The 18,060-nt window shown below is 43.0% G+C and overlaps 2 protein-coding genes across 3 annotated transcripts in view; both read left to right on the top strand.

Annotated features, from left to right (window-relative positions):
* LOC145414898 (receptor-type tyrosine-protein phosphatase H-like) overlaps positions 1-2,427 on the top strand; it is a 34,633-nt gene extending 32,206 nt beyond the window's left edge. Inside the window, exon 19 of the mRNA XM_080284315.1 lies at positions 2,282-2,427. Within this exon, the coding sequence (XP_080140441.1) occupies positions 2,282-2,427 (146 nt within the window). The remainder of the gene's footprint in view (positions 1-2,281) is intronic.
* Positions 2,428-4,646: 2,219 nt separating this feature from the next.
* Positions 4,647-18,060, top strand: part of Vdup1 (arrestin family protein Vdup1) — a 146,879-nt gene continuing 133,465 nt past the window's right edge. For both annotated transcript variants that reach the window (XM_080284264.1, XM_080284263.1), the window contains exon 1: positions 4,647-4,824. In XM_080284264.1, coding sequence (XP_080140390.1) covers positions 4,704-4,824 — 121 coding nt within the window. In that variant the 5' untranslated portion in view covers positions 4,647-4,703. The remainder of the gene's footprint in view (positions 4,825-18,060) is intronic.

Below are 18,060 nucleotides of genomic sequence, written 5' to 3'. Positions count from 1 at the left end.
TGCAACGACTTGACAAATTTTACGCCATTCCGTCAACCAACTTGCAATCTGCGCGACTTCATCTAAAAGGTAGAAGATTAAACAGAGATGAATGATTTAATACAGATAGTGAACGTTTTCAACCGCTTCCATTCACATAATATTTTTCAAATCAGTGTGATCAACTTTATCCATTTATGAACTACAGTTTCAGGTAATAAGACAAATTGTAATCATAAGAGAACCGTCCAGGGAGAAATGTACCTGAGTCTCCCATACGACGTTTTCTCTCAAAGGATTATTATCTAACGTCCATCTCAAGTCACTTATGGAAGGAACATTACAATACTTATTCACCATTTGACGAAAGTCTGCAATACTAAGCTGCACTATACTGTACACTGGTTGCATATACTTTCCGCTGGATGTATGTTGTAACAGTGTTTACATGAATACTGTTGCTGAGAAAAACTAGGCTTCATGGGAAACAGTTATACCGTACTCCGCCAATAGATGGGGAGGATAATTATGATATTGAGGATTTGAGGTTGGGTTGGTGGAAAAGAAAAATACATAAGAAAACTTAGAAGGGTGAGTAAGCTAGTCAGTCTTCTCGCCGCATCTTCGCTACGCAAGGAATCGGACGCAGGAGAAACAAGACTGGGACTCTGGCTGGTTGGTGGTCTGTAGGCTGTGTGGAGCGTGGCGTGTGGAGTCTGGACTGGACTGTGGACGTCAGAGTGTGAGTTGCCGTGGTTGAGGGCGGGTGTACCTCGCTCTGCTCCTGAAGTGCGTTCCTGTGCCACTTTTTCATTTCCATTTATATCCTCAGTGACACGTGACTTGTGACTTGGAGCTGGCAAAACGAATTCTAGTGAAAATGAGGCTGGGCTGTAAAGTGCCGGGAAGGGGTGTTTGAGTGAATATATTTGCAAAGTGAGTGGGCGAGATATCTTCAACCCACCATCTCTCCCCCCTTCTCCCTCATCATTTGGCTTGCTTGGTCTCACCCCCCGTACTGAGATAAGACGTGTACTGTGTATCTCGTCTCGCCTTGGTTCCTTTATCACGTGCTTCATCTATCCATCGTCATGTGGCCTCGGAGCTTGTAAGAGAAATTAATGAAATGAACATGAAAAGAGACATGGAAATGACTGTTGGAGAAAGAGACTGGAAAACATGTGAAGGTGACCTTTGAAGAAATGTCAAAAAGACTGGAAATGACTATAAGGGGTGTAGATGATAGGCTGTGGAAAAGGTGTGAAAGAGGTTGTTGATGAAATGTGGAAAAGACTGGAAGTTTGGCTTCTCTGGGGGACAAATGAGGACAGAGGGAACAGTTCGTGGAAGCTTTGGTGGAAAGTGCTGATGCAGAAAGCATTGCAGTAGGAAAACAATCAGAAACAATGTTCGAGTAGAGAAGGGACGCCAGAAAGACAGTGCAAATCAAGACAGGTCCTGATAGGGTTTGTGAGAATGGGTTCTTTTAGAAAATAAAATGCCATGGAATAAGACACAGTAGGAAAACAATAGTAAGTCAGTAAATTAAAGTAGGGCATAATCAGATGTTTGTGGAAATTAATGGTGTGTATAAACCCATCATCTTGAACTCTTTTTCGCCGATGGATACGTAAGGTAGGGTTGAGGAAACAAGGAAAAAAAAAAAACATGAAAAGTGGGGAAAGCTATCACCATCATGCCTAGTGAAATAGGCCAGACACTCTTTCACACACCACTCAAGCCCCAGGACTCTTGACTCCATCTTACAAGCCATCCAACAGCCCACATTTTTTTTAAATAGATGATCCTCACATTATCCTCCAGAGCAAGTCAGTCTGTCGATTATCAGGTTAAAAGGGGGAGCCAAACACTTGTGCTCCACCAAACTCAGTCCCTAGTCACCTTCCAAGCCTCAAGTACGAATAAAAAAATAAAAAAAAGTGGACGAATAGAATGTGTGAGACATATATGGATGAGACATGTTTGCCTGGACTTGAATAAAACTGCAAGGTGACAGGTGTGAAAGAGGCAGGTGTAGAAATGAAGTGAAAGATGACATGTGTAAGGGACAGACATAGGGGAGAACTGCAATATGGCAGATGTGAAAAAGGCAGATGTAGAAGAGAAGTGAAGTATGACAGGTGTAGAAGAGAAGTGCTATCAGACAGGTGTGGAGTGGACAGATGTAGAAGGGAAGTGCAATAAGACAGGTGGGGAAGGGACAGGTGTAGAAAAGTGTTATCAGAGAAGTGTGGAATGGACAGGTGTAGAAGGGAAGTGCAATAAGAAAGGTGTGGAACAGGTGTAAAAGAGAACTGCTATAAGACAGGTGTGGAAGAGAAGTTCTGTATGACAGGTGTGGAATGGACAATTGTAGGGGAGAAGTGCAATACGGCAGGTGTGGCAGAGAAGTTCAAGCTAACAAGTGTGCAAGAGGCAGGTGTCTAAGGGAAGAGGAGAGTGGTGCCCAGAGGTGCTGGGTTTGGGTGCGGTCACTTCTGTCCTCTCTCTCTCTCTCTCTCGTCTGTCTGTCTGTCTGTCTGTCTCTGTCTTTGTCTGTCTGTTTGTCTGTCTGTCTCTCTCTCTCTCGTCTGTCTGTTTCTGTCTGCCGGTCTGTCTCTGTCTGTGTCTGTCTGTCTGTCTCTCTCTCCGTCGTTCTGTCTATCTCCATCTCTGTCTGTCTGTTTGCTGTCCACTTGGATATGTGTGTGAAGGTGTATGTACTTGATAGTGACGTGTGGAGTACTTTATCTGTACAGCACTGGGCTGTCTGACTTCATTACTTAGTGTGTGTGTGTGTGTGAGAGAGAGAGGGAGAGAGAATATCTACCGCACGGACAATGATTTATTTTAACGACAAATAAATCATACCATTGTTTTTCTGTAGTGTTATTAGAATATTCTTTAAGCTGGCCAAGATTTACAGTGACGTCAACAGGGTGATGTACCTCGGGATTTTTTTTTTTTTTTGTACTGTACATATGAGCCCTTCCAGTCTGGTTACGCCATATCATCTTATTTAATGCTACTATACTTCGATGTTTTTTTCTATTTATGGGAGAGTTGTTCGTTCAGTTTTTAAGAGACTTTTTGAGACGGAGTTACCTATAGCCATAAACAACCCTGCCACTACTACAGATCCTTAAAAAGCGTAATAAAATCGCCTGTAGATAAGAAGAATGAAATGAGGAAGAAGTTATAGTGATTGATGAGGTTATATGTCTCCGGCTGCTATGATAGAGAGCCTTGTCATCAACCCTTTCACTTCGATGATGTATTTTATTTTATTTATGCTATCTTCAGGTGATTTATTCAACTTGGGAATGAGCTCCTGCGGCGAAGGTATTTCATTAAGTTCGTATCTAACCCCTGCGTTTCGAAAAAATCTCCCTTAAACTGAATAAAGTCTCTTGGTAAAGGGCAGGATGCAATAAAAATACGTAATCGGGTTGACGAGATTTAACCTGAGATCGCTAGGGAAAGCAAACCCTCAATTCCCGACGTCAGTACTGAAACACTTGATGGGAAATTATTTTGTAGGAAGCTTGACCTTTCTGCATCACTGTTGATTGCGTTGTGTAAAGAGGAATGCAGTTCGTTCATTTCCTACTCTACGGGTGTTGTGAAACTGACCTTCTTCGGTTATATACATGCCTACACCTTCTCGTACTCACCTTTAATTACACAGCCGTCACTTTCAGCTGAATACAGTCGTTTGGCGTCAGCTGGGATAGGGTACTAGATTTCTCCCGATCATGAGAGGGGTTATGGTAAAAGCGTCAACTCTACGACTCCTACATCTCACTCTCATCTAAATGTAATCGTTTGGCGTTAGCTGGAGTAGAATAACAAAGTAGTCCCAATCATGTAAGGGTTAATTTCAGTCATTTGATATTTTCATCATTGGATATTATCGTTTGCCACCAAGATCTGTCATTACTCTTATATGATACTCCTTTACTGTTAATTTGATGGTCAGTAGTTTATTTGCTGCTTATGTTGTATTTCCTTAGCCTTTCTTTGTCAGCATTTTGTCTGTCTTTATTGTTGTAATTACTACTTCTTGCCGTCTTACTTATAAACATTAATATATGGCATGACTAAGACAAATTCAGAACTGCTTGCCTTTCAGAGCTGAGTGCTTCAGGAAACTAGAAGCATTACTGAGTGTCAAGCCGAGCCAACATCACAACACATAACCTGGTGCACCTCTACTCAGATCTCCAGCCCTGATATCATTTTCAATGAAGGAACTGTGAAAAAAACGTGGATGACGCAAGAAAATACAAAACAACAAGTGAAGTGTGGAAAAAGATAATCAAAAATACTCTGCGACCTACAAGATCAAGTGATAGACTAGATTATGAGTGGTGGTTGAAAGTGTTTCTTGATTAATCGCCGTAGATAACAAAAGTGAACATTTGTTGCTAGAAAATAATGAACTTACCATTTGATAGTTTTGTGAATCGTAGTGGTGAAGAAAAATATCAGTAAAGAAAAACATTAACTTATCCTTTGAAAAGAAGGAAAATAAACAACCAGTTCAGTAAGATCAGCTTAACTGATCCTTGTCACTAAAAGACGCCAAGTTACATACCACGTGCAGTGAATTAGGACCAAATCACCTGAAAACAAGGCGGACTAACTTAAATCCTCGCAAACTCAAAGAGGCCCAGGGTACGCATCGCCGCTGTACTGTACCATTAATCACTTTGACCGTCAGAATGGCCCGCAAGCTGCAGAAGTTCATCATCCTCTTCGACAACCCCAACCTGCTGTACTTCCCCGGACACTTCATCTCCGGCAGGGTCATCGTCGAACTGGAGGAGGACACATCTGTACTGGGTGAGTGGCTGCTGAGGCGGCTTTTCTGTGACATTATTATTTTTGTTTATCTTGTGTGCCTTTGTCTTTTGTATGGTGTTACTGTGATTTTCTGAGGTGCTAGTGACTGTGTGGTTGTTTGTTAGTGTTAATTCTTGTGTAAATTTAAGTGTGACATTTTTAGTTCTATTTTTCGTTTGTGTGACATTAGTTCCTTTACTTTGTTGTTTGGCTAATTCATGTTTACTTGTATGAGGTATTAGTGATTGTGTGCGTTTGAGGGTGGCGATAGTGATTGTATGCTTCGTAGGATTAGTTTTTGCTTGCTTTTGTGTGTGGCGTTAGTGACTGTGTTTGTGTATGATGATAAGTCTGATGGCTTAATTTGTCAAAGCTTGTCTCCCCTTTGCCCCCATTCATCCAGCAGTACATCTGAGGACCTAGAAACATCACCTATTATGAAACGAAGTTCTTGTGTAATGTTGTGTGTGGCATTATTACTGAAGTCCTTCTGTGTCTTTGTGTGGCATTAGTAATCTGGTTTTTGTGTGTCTTTGTGTGGAATTCTTGTGTGGTTTTGGGTGACATTAGTATCGGCACTCGTCTCATGTAACAGAGGCAGTTAATTATTTTGCTGCTGAGGCCTATTATTCAGACCACCGACAACCTGTGGCGCCTAAAATGTTTATTCAGTAGTAACTCATCGTCATCGTCATCATCATCATCGCCTTCCCAATCTGTGGATGGGGTGGGTAGAATCCAAAGACCAGAAAGAGACACTCGGTGGGTATAAAAAGTTTTCGTCACAAACTCAATATCTTAAAGCTTTTCCATGACTTCCATTCTTTCGGCGTTTCGCTTTCATTTTATTTCCCACATCTGTGAGGTGAGACAGTTAAAGGTATGACCGAGTGAGAATGGCAGTAAAAAGACAGGCTGACCAAAGTTAAGAGAAATGGTATGATCATAAGGAAAGAACAGATCGTGGTAGAGATATGAAAAGGATAGTATACTTTACCGAGAACAGAAAGAAGAAATGTGAGGAGAAACAGGGAGGAAGATGGTGCTACAGAGCATGGTAAATGGAGATCAGAAGGAAGGAGCGTGAGGACGTAGGGAAACTGGGAGAAGGATTGAAGGATAGAGGGTGTGAGATTTTAAAGCGTAGGGGCCTAACGACCGTTTTATTAACTGAGAGCGATACCGGATAGACAAGCCCTCAGTTTCTTACATCTTTACTGAAACGCATAACGACACAGAAAAGAAACTTGACCTTTTTACTTCATTCCCAATTGCGTTATATAATACAATATGCAATGCACTCATAATTCTTCCTATCCGTCAATAATCAGGGCTTCCCTACCCCTTCGTGCCTCCAGTTTTAATAACACGTCATTGTGTCTGCAGGTAGCAAGTCAGAACGAACTGGTTAACAGAGTTCGACAAGTAATCTGTTATCTACAGTATAATAGCAGGAGGAAGATGCGGTTGGGGTAGCTAATTCACTACCGTATATAAGCAGCCAAAATCGATTGTTAATAGTCTGCATTTTAGAAAGTACACCTGTTGGGACAAACCAAAATACTGCCGGAACATACTGTGTTAATTTTCTACCGTATATTTATTTCTCTTCTTGAAATTCACTTCCTCGATGCCTATTCCGTCCTTCCTTCTTTGGGCTTTGAGGTATGCGTCACATTCTGGGGTGCGTCGGTGATGTAGTTGGAAGGATATTGGATCCATAACTGAGAAGTCCCTGCTTCGAGTCCCGGGCCGCATATTTCCTATCTGTAAGCTCTAAGCATATTCGTCTCGTCACCGGAACCCTCAGCCGGTAATTCATGATTGCCTGATTTAGTACTGTCTGTTCTAACTTTCCACTGTAGTCTTTACTGGATGAATCTTTAAACAGAATGATGGATTATCAAGCAGTTCAAGTTATGGAATAGTGATCATTGGAGGACTGTGAACTGTTTACTTAGATGAATAAACCCGTCTGGCGGTACTAAGAAGTAAAGAAAAATTAGAATACGTCCACTGGCTGAAGGAGGTTAACAGATTTTGCTAATGGGATGTGGAAAAAAAAGATCTCAGTAGGAACATGGTCTTACACAAACCAGCATTGCCCTTCATAACACCCTTCATTGTCTGAGGGGCGGTGCTGTGTTCCTTACAAGACCTGTGTTCCGTACCTCACATCACCAGAGAGAGAGAGAGAGAGAGAGTATGTATGTATGTGTGTGTGTGTATGTATGCGTGTGTGTGTGTGTGTGTGTGTGTGTGTGTGTGTGTGTGTGTGTGTAGTGGTCCCTAAGGCGTGGGTCGTCCCCCTCACCACCAAAGGGTCGTGTCAGGTCAAGGGGTCACGACTTTCTCCAAACCATATCCACCGAGGCGGGAGGTCGTGAGTGCTCCGGCCCGCCTCTGTGCTCTGCTTTATTTTTTTTAGGCCAGGATTTTGTGAACTGTAATTGACTCAAGATTATTATTATTATTATTATTATTATTATTATTACTATTATTATTATTATTATTATTATTATTATTATTATTATTTGAAGGTTATGAGAAGTTAAGTTAGGTTAAGCTGTTAGGGTTTGGTTAGGTAAGTCCTTCAGGTTAAGTTTGGCTCGTCAGTTAGGGTTAGACCAGGTGAGGTAGGCTGGAGTTAGGTTATGTTGGATTAAGTTAGCTTTGGCCGGATTAAGTTAGCTTAGGCCGGATTAGTCTCTTTTACATCCACATAATCCCGTAATCCACATTTACCTCCTTCACCGTGATGATGTATTTGCACATTTGATTCTTGCAAGCGCCTGGCGATTACATTCAGCATAGAGGGGATTACATTCAGCAGAAAATACACGTAGCAATTACTGTGGCTATATTTAAAGTAGCCAACATGATATTTAGCGATGGAAAATGGTGCATTCTTACGTTTTTCTATATTACAAACATGATTTTACCAATATATCTTTCTGTGTATGGAGTGAGAGAGAGAGAGAGAGAGAGAGAGAGAGAGAGAGAGAGAGAGAGAGAGAGAGAGAGAGAGAGAGAGGAACACAATAGTCACGTAGTGGTTGGCGTTTAGGGACGGTATAAGCTTCATCAAGGGGGCCATCTAATTCAACAGTGACAAACAGGTGACATTAACAGACACGGGAAGCCTCGCAAGGCCCTGGGACGTGGACAAAATGGCTCATCTGGGCGAAATAACAGCGCAGACAAGAGAATTAGCAGAGTATTCCCTTCTGATGAGCTTCTGGAGTCCGTTTTTTATTTTGCTGGGTAGACTTCATTAACATTCTTATAATTATCTTCCACATGACACGATTCCCCCTGTGTACTGTTGTCCTCGTTGTTAAATCACTATCACCATCACTGTCATCATTTTAATACCACTGTCATTTTCTTTATCATTTTTATCATCATCATCACCTTCACTTTCATCATCATCATTTGTGGCTCCGTGCTGACGTTCCTTGTGTTCCGTCTCTCCATATAAGGGAGGGAGAGAGGGAAAAGTAGGGTGTGTCTTCTCTTACCCACCTCCCTTCTCTCTCTCTCTCTCTCTCTCTCTCTCTCTCTCTCTCTCTCTCTCTCCTGCAGCTCTTAAATTTCTGTTGATTTTAAGGCCTGGCCACCTAAGAAGGGCTGTAAGGTCTGTGTGAGCTGTAAATAACACTCTCCCCTTTGACGTCATGGAGGAAAGGAGGGAGGGAGGGAAGGAGGAGGGAAGGGGAAGTGGAGGAGTGAGGAGAGGAAGGAGGGTGGGAAGGAGGAAGGAAGGGGAAGTGTAGGAGTGAGGAAAGGATGGAGGGAGGGAAGGAGGAAGGAAGGGGAAGTGGAGGTGTGAGAGAGAAAGCGCAAAGTCACAGTAAAATGGAGTCAAGGTTGGGCCGGGAGATTGCTTGAGTTAATTAAATAATATACCTTGGGATTTAGTAGGCTTGAAAACCAGAGTATAGATTGATAGACTGGCAGATAGATAGACTGATAGAGCGACAGGTACGTAGATAGATAGGCAGGTAGATAGACTGGCTGATGATACATAGACTGAGGAAGATCTGGCAAAAGCATGCAAAATCTTCCATTGTTTAATTCCTCCTATAGAAACATATATAGGTTATGGCAGGAAAAGATAGATAGACAGTGAAAGATAGATAAATAAGAAGGTATAGGCACGGTATGTAGGCAGACAGACAAAGAGATAGAGATAGGTCTATTATCTGTGTGATAAATAGATAGGCAGGAAAATAGATAAACGGATAGGCAGGGGAACAAAATAGCATATAGATAGAACAGATGAATACATGTACAGACACAGATAAATAGGCAAAGATAGAAAGATAGGCTGGGAAATAAAAATGTGAGACAGAAGAAAAAGATGTTAATAATATAAAATTAATCGTGAAAAAGGTGGACCAAAAAGAGCGAAAAAAAAGTACCATGAAAAGAGTTTTTCGAATTTATGTGGTTATAAATTGTGTAAAGAAAACGAAAATTGTGGGGAAACTGTGTACTTGGGAAATTCCAGAAGGTTGACGCAAGGGCAGAGAGAGAGAGAGAGAGAGAGAGAGAGAGAGAGAGAGAGAGAGAGAGAGAGAGAGAGAGAGAGCACCTGAACCGCACCACCCGGACGAAAATAGACGAAAGGGTGGACGAAGGGATGTCAAAATTGAAAGGGAGTGAAACAAAGCATCTCCCTTGGTGGACCCCCCTCGCCCTTGTAAGGAGAGGAGGCGAGGACGGAAGGGTGAGGATAGGGTGGGAGGGAGAGATGGAGAGGGAGGGCACGGGAGAGTAGAGGGAGGGCGACAGACAGAGAAAAAAGGGAGAAGGATGGGTGGGAGGAAGAGTTGGAGAGGGAGGGAATGGGAGAGGGGAGGGAGGGGGAACAGACATAGAGAAGAAAGGGAGAAGGAGCCAAGGAAGGGAGTAATGGAGGGAGAAAGATATGGAAAGAAGAAACGGCAGGGTGGAGGGAGGGATAGCGAGAGGGAAGGGTGGGAGAGAAAGACAAAGAGAAGGAAATGGAGGATGGAGAAGGGAATGGAGAGGAAAGTGAAAGGGAGAGACAGACAGAGAGAAGGAAAGGGAAGGGATGAGGGAGCCAGTGGGAAAGGAGGGAGTGGAAGAAACACACAAAAATGGATGAGAAGGAGAGATAAACAGAAAGAGGGAAAGGGAGAGTAGAGAAGGTAGGGGAGACAGAAAGGAAGGGAAGAGAGAGAGAGAGAGAGAGAGAGAGAGAGAGAGAGAGAGAGAGAGAGAGAAAGGGAAAAGAGAGGAGGGAGGGGGAGAGGCAAAAGAAAAGGAAGGGGACTGCGGAGAACGACAAAAGGGGAAGGGGGAAGAAACATAAGTAGAACGGAGGTAAGCTGAAAAAAAATGGAAGAGGGAGTGGGAAAGGAGGGAAAGAGAAAGGGAGGAAAGTGTGGAGGGTAGCAAGGAAGCGTGGAGGGGCAAGAAACAAGGAAGGGAGGGAGGAAGTAGGGAAAGAAGGAAACAAAGGAAGGAAGAAAAGGGAAGGAAAGAAGGGAAAGAAGGAGGAGTGAATGGGAAACATGGGAACTGGGAAGGAAATGGAGGGAAACTGAAGGGTATGGAAGGGGAAGGGAGAGGAAGGGACAAGGAGAAAGAATAAAAGCAACTAGAGAGAGAGAGAGAGAGAGAGGGGGGGGGGAAGAGAGAGAAGGTAGTGAAGGAGGGAGGGAGGGAGAGATGATAATGAAGGAGAGAGGGAGAGAAAAAGATGACCTGGGAGGGACATACCAGCGAACAGGTCTGAGTCAGGGTGGCCAGGGGGAAGGAGGGAGGGAGAGAAAGGTAGGCGGGAGGGAGAGAAGGAAAGGTAGGAGAGAGGGAAGGATGGAGGCAGGCGGGCAGGAGAGGAGGTGAGAGGAGTGTGAGAGAGATAGTCGGCAGGAGAGAGAAAGAGAGAGCTGGTGGAGGGGATATGGAAGGCAGAGGAGGGGAGAGAAGGGAGGCATGAGGAGACAGAGAAGTAGGAAGGAGGAAGGAAAGAGAATGGAGAAAGGAGGAAAATAGGAAGTGAGACAAGGAGAGATGAAGAAGACAGAGAGTTGTAAGAAATGAAAAGGAAGGAGTGGTGGGAGGCTGGAAGACTTGATGGCAGGGAAAGAGGGAGGCAGGTGGTTAGGGAGAGGAAAGGAGGGGTTGGGGATGAAGAGAAATAATGGCGGAAGGGGAGGGGTAGGCAGGGAGAAAGAGGGATGAGGGATAGGGGGTACTCTGGAAGAAAAAAGGGTAGAGTAAGGGAAGGGACCATGAAGGAAGAAAATAGGAGAGGCAGGCATACAAAGGAAAGCAAACAGCAAGAGATCTAATAGTTCTTTTGGGATCTGATTTTCTGTAGATATGTCTGTGGTATTTAAATCTGCTGGTAGAAAATAAGGACAGTAAAGCAAGAAGGCTCCCTCATCCACCAGTCTATCTAAGTGAAGCCTGCACGAAAAAGAGGGGAGGACCACCATGCAGCAGAGAGAAACTACCATGGAAATATCATGGGTAAAGAGGAAAGGGAATTTTATACTCTACATTACCTTACTTTGCAAAGGAAAGATTACATTAACTACATAAAAGTATCGCGCTGTTGTTGTAATCTCTGTGAACGCATGTAACTGAGGATTCGAAGCGACTTGAATGCTATCACTATATCGCAGTTTAATACATTCCAAGGCAGTTTGTCAACATACAACCCTGTTAGCGAAGGGGAGAGGAAGGATGGAGGTGGGGGTAGCAAAGGGATGGATGAGTGTCGGGGCTGAGAAGGTCGATGCAGAAAGATAAAGATGAGGGAGAGGAAGGTGGTAGGGTGAGAAAGGAAGAAAGGCTGAGGGGGAAAGTATACAAGTGAAAAGGATGGCAAGGCGATGAGGTAAGAAAGGAGGAGGTGAGGGAAAGAGAGCAAGAGAGAGAGGGAGGGGAAAGGGAAGAAAACAGGGAGGGGAAAGGGTGGTGAAAGAAAGAGTGACAAAGGAAAGAGTGAGTAAAACAAGCGGGGAGGGAAAGGATGGGGGAGAGAGAGAGGAAGGTAGGCATGGAAAGATGGATATGTTAGGGAGGAAGCAGGGAGAGAAAAGGTGTAGGAGGGAGGAGGTACAGAGAAAAGACCGTGGGAGGGAGGGAGGGAGGGAGACGAGGAGAGAAAAACTAGAGGGAGGGAGGGATGCAAGAAGGTAAACGAAGGAGAGAGAGAGAGAGAGAGAGAGAGAGAGAGAGAATGCGAGAATGCGAGAAATAAAAAAGGTCTATGACGTCATCGAAACTAAGCTCAATGGCTAGCATAAACATTGGGTATCTCGAAGCTATATTATTTCTAACTTTAACATCCCATTTTTTCTTCCTTCTTTAGATATAGAGTGTGTGAGGTAGAATGAGTTAGTAATTAATTAGGAATGTGTTGTACTGGCCTTGTAATGTGGGTGCAGGTGGGTGTTGGTGGGCAAGGTTGGTGCTGGGATGACTCGCTTCACACATCCTTACACACACACACACACACACACACACACACACACACACACACACACACACACACACACACACACACACACACACACACACACACACACACACACACACACACACACACAGGCACGCAAAGGGAGAGAGACATACAGATATATATATATATATATATATATATATATATATATATATATATATATACACACACACACACACACACACACAAGATGAGATGGAGACGCACGCACCTACACGCACACTCACAGAGGGAAAGGAACACACACACACACACACACACACACACACACACACACACACACACACACACACACACACACACACCAGTCTGACTCAGGGTTCATGTGTGCCATATAAGGGCCGCTACCTGTGTATTCTTCCTTTATACCCGGGATGAGGTTAAGCAACGTGTTAAAGAAACCTGGGATTTTTTTTATTAACCCCTTAATCCTGAAGACATCTATTTATTATTCCTATCCTCAGGCGATGTTAAATATAAGGGAAAAGTCCTGTAGTAAATGAGATAAGGAGGGTAAATCTACTACCTCTAGTCCATAAAGTATCTCCACAACTTTATAAAACTAACTGGATATGGTGGGATTTATAATAAGTTCTTAGACAGACAGATAGATATGTCTTTAACATACAGGTAGATAGATAAACGAATAGGTAGATAGATAATACTGATCGGTCGAAGCTGGAGAGAGAGAAAATATTCCACCTTGTTACTGATTACCTCCACAGTTCTTAAGCACACACTCCAAAATCCCCTTCTCCCTTCACTTCGCCTTCCCCTTCCCCTTGCCCACCTCCCCTTCCCACCTCCCTTCTTCACTAACGAGCCAGCCAGCGAAACAGGCGTGATAATGAGGCAATTAGAGCTCAGACCTTACATCATTTGGGGACGTGGGTGCGATTGGTGGGAGGCTGGGATGGGTGGGGGACGGGAGAGGTGGATGAATAGGTAGATGTGTGAACGAATAGAGATGGTGTATAGATGGATGGGTAGGTAGGTTAGAAGATAGGTAAACTGACAGGTAATTGGGTAGTCAGGTAGGTTATGCGGGGTAGGCAGTAGAGTGGTAGGTAGGTACTGTAGGTATAGTAGGAGTGAGGTTTGTACAGAAACTTGAAGTGGATGTTGATAAATACGTAGTTAGATAGGTAAATAAGATAGACTGACAAACATATATAGATAAATGTATATGAAACGAGGTGAACTGGAGAGAAAGTGAGGAAAATTTCTAAACACCCACGCTGGAAAAAATCAAATGAACATATAAACTCTTGAATGCAGGCCAGTTGGAGAGAGAGAGAGAGAGAGAGAGAGAGAGAGAGAGAGAGGGGGGGGCTACTGTAAATACTCTGACAAGAAAAACGACACTGATCACCGTATCATTGCGAGGCGATGGGCAGTGGGATGTGTAATGAGGCTTAGGACGATGGCCGAGCTAATTATCTTGCGTCCATCTTGTAACACTGGATAACGGAGACCTTTTTGGCTACTAGATAATTATATGTTAAGAAAATAATTATGCCAGCGCAAAGAAGTAATAAGGGGATAGAGTGAAGGTAGTATTGCGTAGTGTCGGCTACTTCTCTCCCTTTAGCGTTTCTTCTACACGGCGTTTCAAAAGTCTCTGTGTATCAGAAGAAGGAGGTGTGACTGAGACATGTGTGGTTTGGCAGTGTAATGTGAGAAGGTGGCGGTGTGCTGTGTTTGTGACAAGTGTGGAAATGTTATGTGTTTGTGAGGTCTGGCAGTGTTATGTGAGTGATAAGTGTGACAATGTGAAAAAAAGGAAGGGGAAGAAGAAAAAAGTTGCCGGATTTAAGGTGCTAGGATCACTTCAGCCGGATGTGTTGAGTGGGAGGAGGGGGAAAGTTAGAAAGGCGATCAAAATAGGCGAGTGAAAGAGACCACAATATCTCCTGGGGAGGCGAGGTATCTTGTTGCAGAGACAGAAGCGACATGAAAACCTCCCATCTCTCTCTCTCTCTCTCTCTCTCTCTGCAACATTCCTGACGCAGCCGCAGGAGTAAGGTGAGACGAAGTGCGGTGTTGCAACTGATGGTGGTGGACAACGCTTGAGGTTGATTTTGCATTAATATTGTTTTTCATTAACTTTCTTTTATATCGTTATGCTGGTGATCATGGTTTTATGTATCTATCTATTTTGCGGACTATTTTTTTGACTTTATGTCTGTGTTTTTTAGTAGGCCTATTAGCATTACCTCCGTCATCATTATCATCATCATCATCGTCATCGTCATCATCATCATCATCATCATCATCATCACCACCACCCTGTTCCCTACTGTCTTCTGTAATGGAATGAAGAAGGAAAAAGGTCTTTGATTCTCTTGGGACGTGCATCAAAGGAGAAACAAATCACGGAATAATCTTCATTCCATCCACTGTGTCCGATCCACAATGGTGCTTTCATCCCAAGTGGCTAGTGTTGGGATTGTTACCTTCCTTCATTAATCCAACGAAGGTGTCTAAGGGCCCAGTATCGCTTAATTCCCGCCATTATAACACACGGAGGTTGCTTGGGTATAGTTCTTTCATCTCAACTTGGCCCAGATTTTAGTCTTTTAGCAGCTTATTCCACGTAGCTGAATGGTAAGGAAAAACAATGCTTCGGCTCCAAAACCCGTTGTGTCTTTGTGTTAATCTGTCAGAGCTCAGCGTCAAAGGTGATGTCAAAAATTAATGTAGTCATAGTTAAAGTGAAAAGAGCATAGTACTTTCTTCAATCCCCCAAAATGAACACAATGAGGGTGAGTTTATTGATTTATTTTCCAGTATTCAGTGACATCTTACTCTGGCCCCTACCCATTTCACTATTAAACGTTTCATGGGATATAGGTTTACATTTGAGGGGAGTCAAAATAAAATAGAAACGACGAATGTTGAAGAGGATAATAGGGTTCCTTATATTCGTGCAAGCAGAGGTTCATGGAAAAATAGTTGCTTTGTATACAGACTCAGGTGTTTACTCTTTGCACTTTAAGATGTCTTTCTAAGCTGATTCACCTTTCCCATAAGAGATTCCCATAGACTGGATAAATTAGTCTGGTAGTTACATGAATTAAACGAAAACCGAGATCACAAGCCCATGTACTGCCAGAGGATAATCCCAGGTTGGACAGCATATTCTAGTGATGACAAGAATGAAATGAAAAGCTGGGATCATGTACCGAGGAGTGTGGAATCATGGAGGTGTATGGCGGGGTATGAAGACTACAGAGTAAGCCAGACACACCATCCTGAGTGGGCAAACACACAACAGGACAAGGCTGAACACAAAGCAGGTTTCTGTTTGTTGTGTTTACTTCTTGTTTTGTGGTATGCGTGTGTGTGTGTATGTGTGTGTGTGTGTGTGTGAAGTAAACGTTATTAGCATACGTGTTTCTTCCTGTATATATGTATGTGTGTGTGTGTGTGTGTGTGTGTGTGTGTGTGTGTGTGTGTGTGTGTGTGTGTGTGTGTGTGTGTGTGTGTGTGTTGCATACAAGTGTTTACATGCCACTGAATACAAAACAAACTCCATATGACTCCCTTTCCAATATTAGCTCACCTCTCACGTCTGCAATGGCCGACTCTTACGTCAGAAGATATACAAGTTTGCACTGCACTTCACGTCTTGCAGTGCTCCGTTACCTAACTCTATATACCGTCAGTCCCCGAGCCGATCAGTTATGTCTACAGATTTACCTCTAACCTTTCAGCTGTACCCAATATAATCACCCCTCTTATGCAACTGACACCCTCTACTTCCCACTCCCAGACCTTCACCAACACACAGCTCTTCCCCTTACAGCAATGTCGCCAAGTTTGATTATGCATTTTCCAGTTAAGCTTCCCGTTTCACCACACTCCCTTTCCTAATTTTATAAACTCATTTCATATTTGTCTCGTGCTCTTTTCCGTCTGCCTTTTAATTTTCTGTCTTTTGCAACATTAATGGCCTTTTGTTTTTTACCCCTCTCCCAGCTGACAACGGGACCTTTCGGCAGGATCGCATTTACCTGTCTCTTCGCCCCTAAAACTAAAATAAAGACGTGGAGTGAAAAACGATGCATACGTGTCCTTATCCGGATGTATGGTTGGGTTCTTTACTTAGTCACTCCTACTTTTCATATTTGTCCTTTTAATCTGCCTTTCCTTGAACCCCTGTGTCTTCCCTTCCTTTTCCTTTTCTTCGATTGGTACAGTTCACCTTGCATTTTTCATCTCTCAGTTCAAGCTCAACGTTGTCTATATTTCCACTGGCTAGGCATCTTATAAAGAGATAAGAGTTAGGAATGAGAAGCAAGAAAGTAGAGATTTAATTTAGGAGAGAGAGAGAGAGAGAGAGAGAGAGAGAGAGAGAGAGAGAGAGAGAGAGAGAGAGAGAGAGAGAGAGAGAGAGAGGACGAAAATAAGAAATCTGAAGGCTTCGGTAAGAAGAAGTACAAGTTGGCGAAGAAGAAAAAGACAGAAAACAACTAAAAAGAAAAATTTGTAGTAAGAGAGAGAGGCATCAGAAAGTGTTAAGTTCCCTGCCAGGTGACCGTCGATATTAAGAAAAAAATCTTAAATTGTCTTCAAGTAATTAACCTCCTCCCAATGGTAATACATTTTTTTCTTTATATTCGTATTACCGCCACACAACTTCTTCCAGTTAGGGAGGACCTCATAGTGTGTAAGAATTAAAAAATATCTCTATCTCCTTTTAATGTATTGATTTTATTCATTATTTTAACGACCAGACGAAATAACTTTTAGAAATGAGCTCTTGTCACGATGATGTTAAAATTTCACATCTCCTCTCCAGACATAAACATTTGATTATACTCATTTTCATCAGACAATTTATTTCACCTAAGGAGGAATCTCGTTGTGAAGGAGCTACCGAAAACAAAAAAAATCCCTAAGACACACTTCCTTTCAATACAAACGCCTCAATATATATTTTATTCTCCCCACCAAATAATTGTATTCAATGTAGGAAGGGTCTCTTGTAATGAAGATGGGTCAGGTTTGTGTATTTATTTTTGCTTCTCTTTGTTGGCTTTTCCATTAGGTTGGCCAATGGTTCATGTTTGTTTGACCTTCATTGTTCTCATTATGTGTGTGTGTGTGTGTGTGTGTGTGTGTGTGTGTGTGTGTGTGTGTCTGTGCTCATACATTGGAAAAAGTAGGGAACTGTATGTATGCATGATGTGTGTGTATGTGTGTGTGTGTGTGTGAGAGAGAGAGAGAGAGAGAGAGAGAGAGAGAGAGAGAGAGAGAGAGAGAGAGAGAGAGAGAGAGAGTGAGAGAGAAAGGGGTATGTAAGTTTTGTAAGGGTGTGTTGATACTTGCAGATGCTTGCGACCATGTCAGTGTGTGTCATGGATGTGTTTGTGTGTGCAGGCTACTTGTGTTTTGCAGACTCAACATCTGCATATGCAAGTAGTGTATGGTGGGGCTGAATATTGAGGGAGTATGTGTATATTTATGAATAATTAGAATGCCTATGTGGATGAAGGTAGAGTGTGTGTATAGTCTGCGTGTATATGTGTATGTGTATTCATCAACATATGTTTACTTTTGGCTGTGAGTAAGCGTGCGTGTGAGTGTGTGCGTGTTTGAGAGTTGGTTTGAGTCCGTGAGTGGCTGTGAGTCCAGTCTGACCACTCTGACACAAGGCCAACACGTTATACATGACCCCTGCTCTCTCTCTCTCTCTCTCTCTCTTTTTCCTTGACTTAACAGAATAA

Source organism: Coenobita brevimanus, chromosome 101 (assembly GCF_032717465.1).
Source record: "Coenobita brevimanus isolate Jiangsu-jjx chromosome 101, ASM3271746v2, whole genome shotgun sequence".
Taxonomy (NCBI): domain Eukaryota; kingdom Metazoa; phylum Arthropoda; class Malacostraca; order Decapoda; family Coenobitidae; genus Coenobita; species Coenobita brevimanus.
The sequence above is the reverse complement of the archived record's forward strand: the minus strand, read 5'-3'. Positions and strand labels throughout refer to the sequence as shown.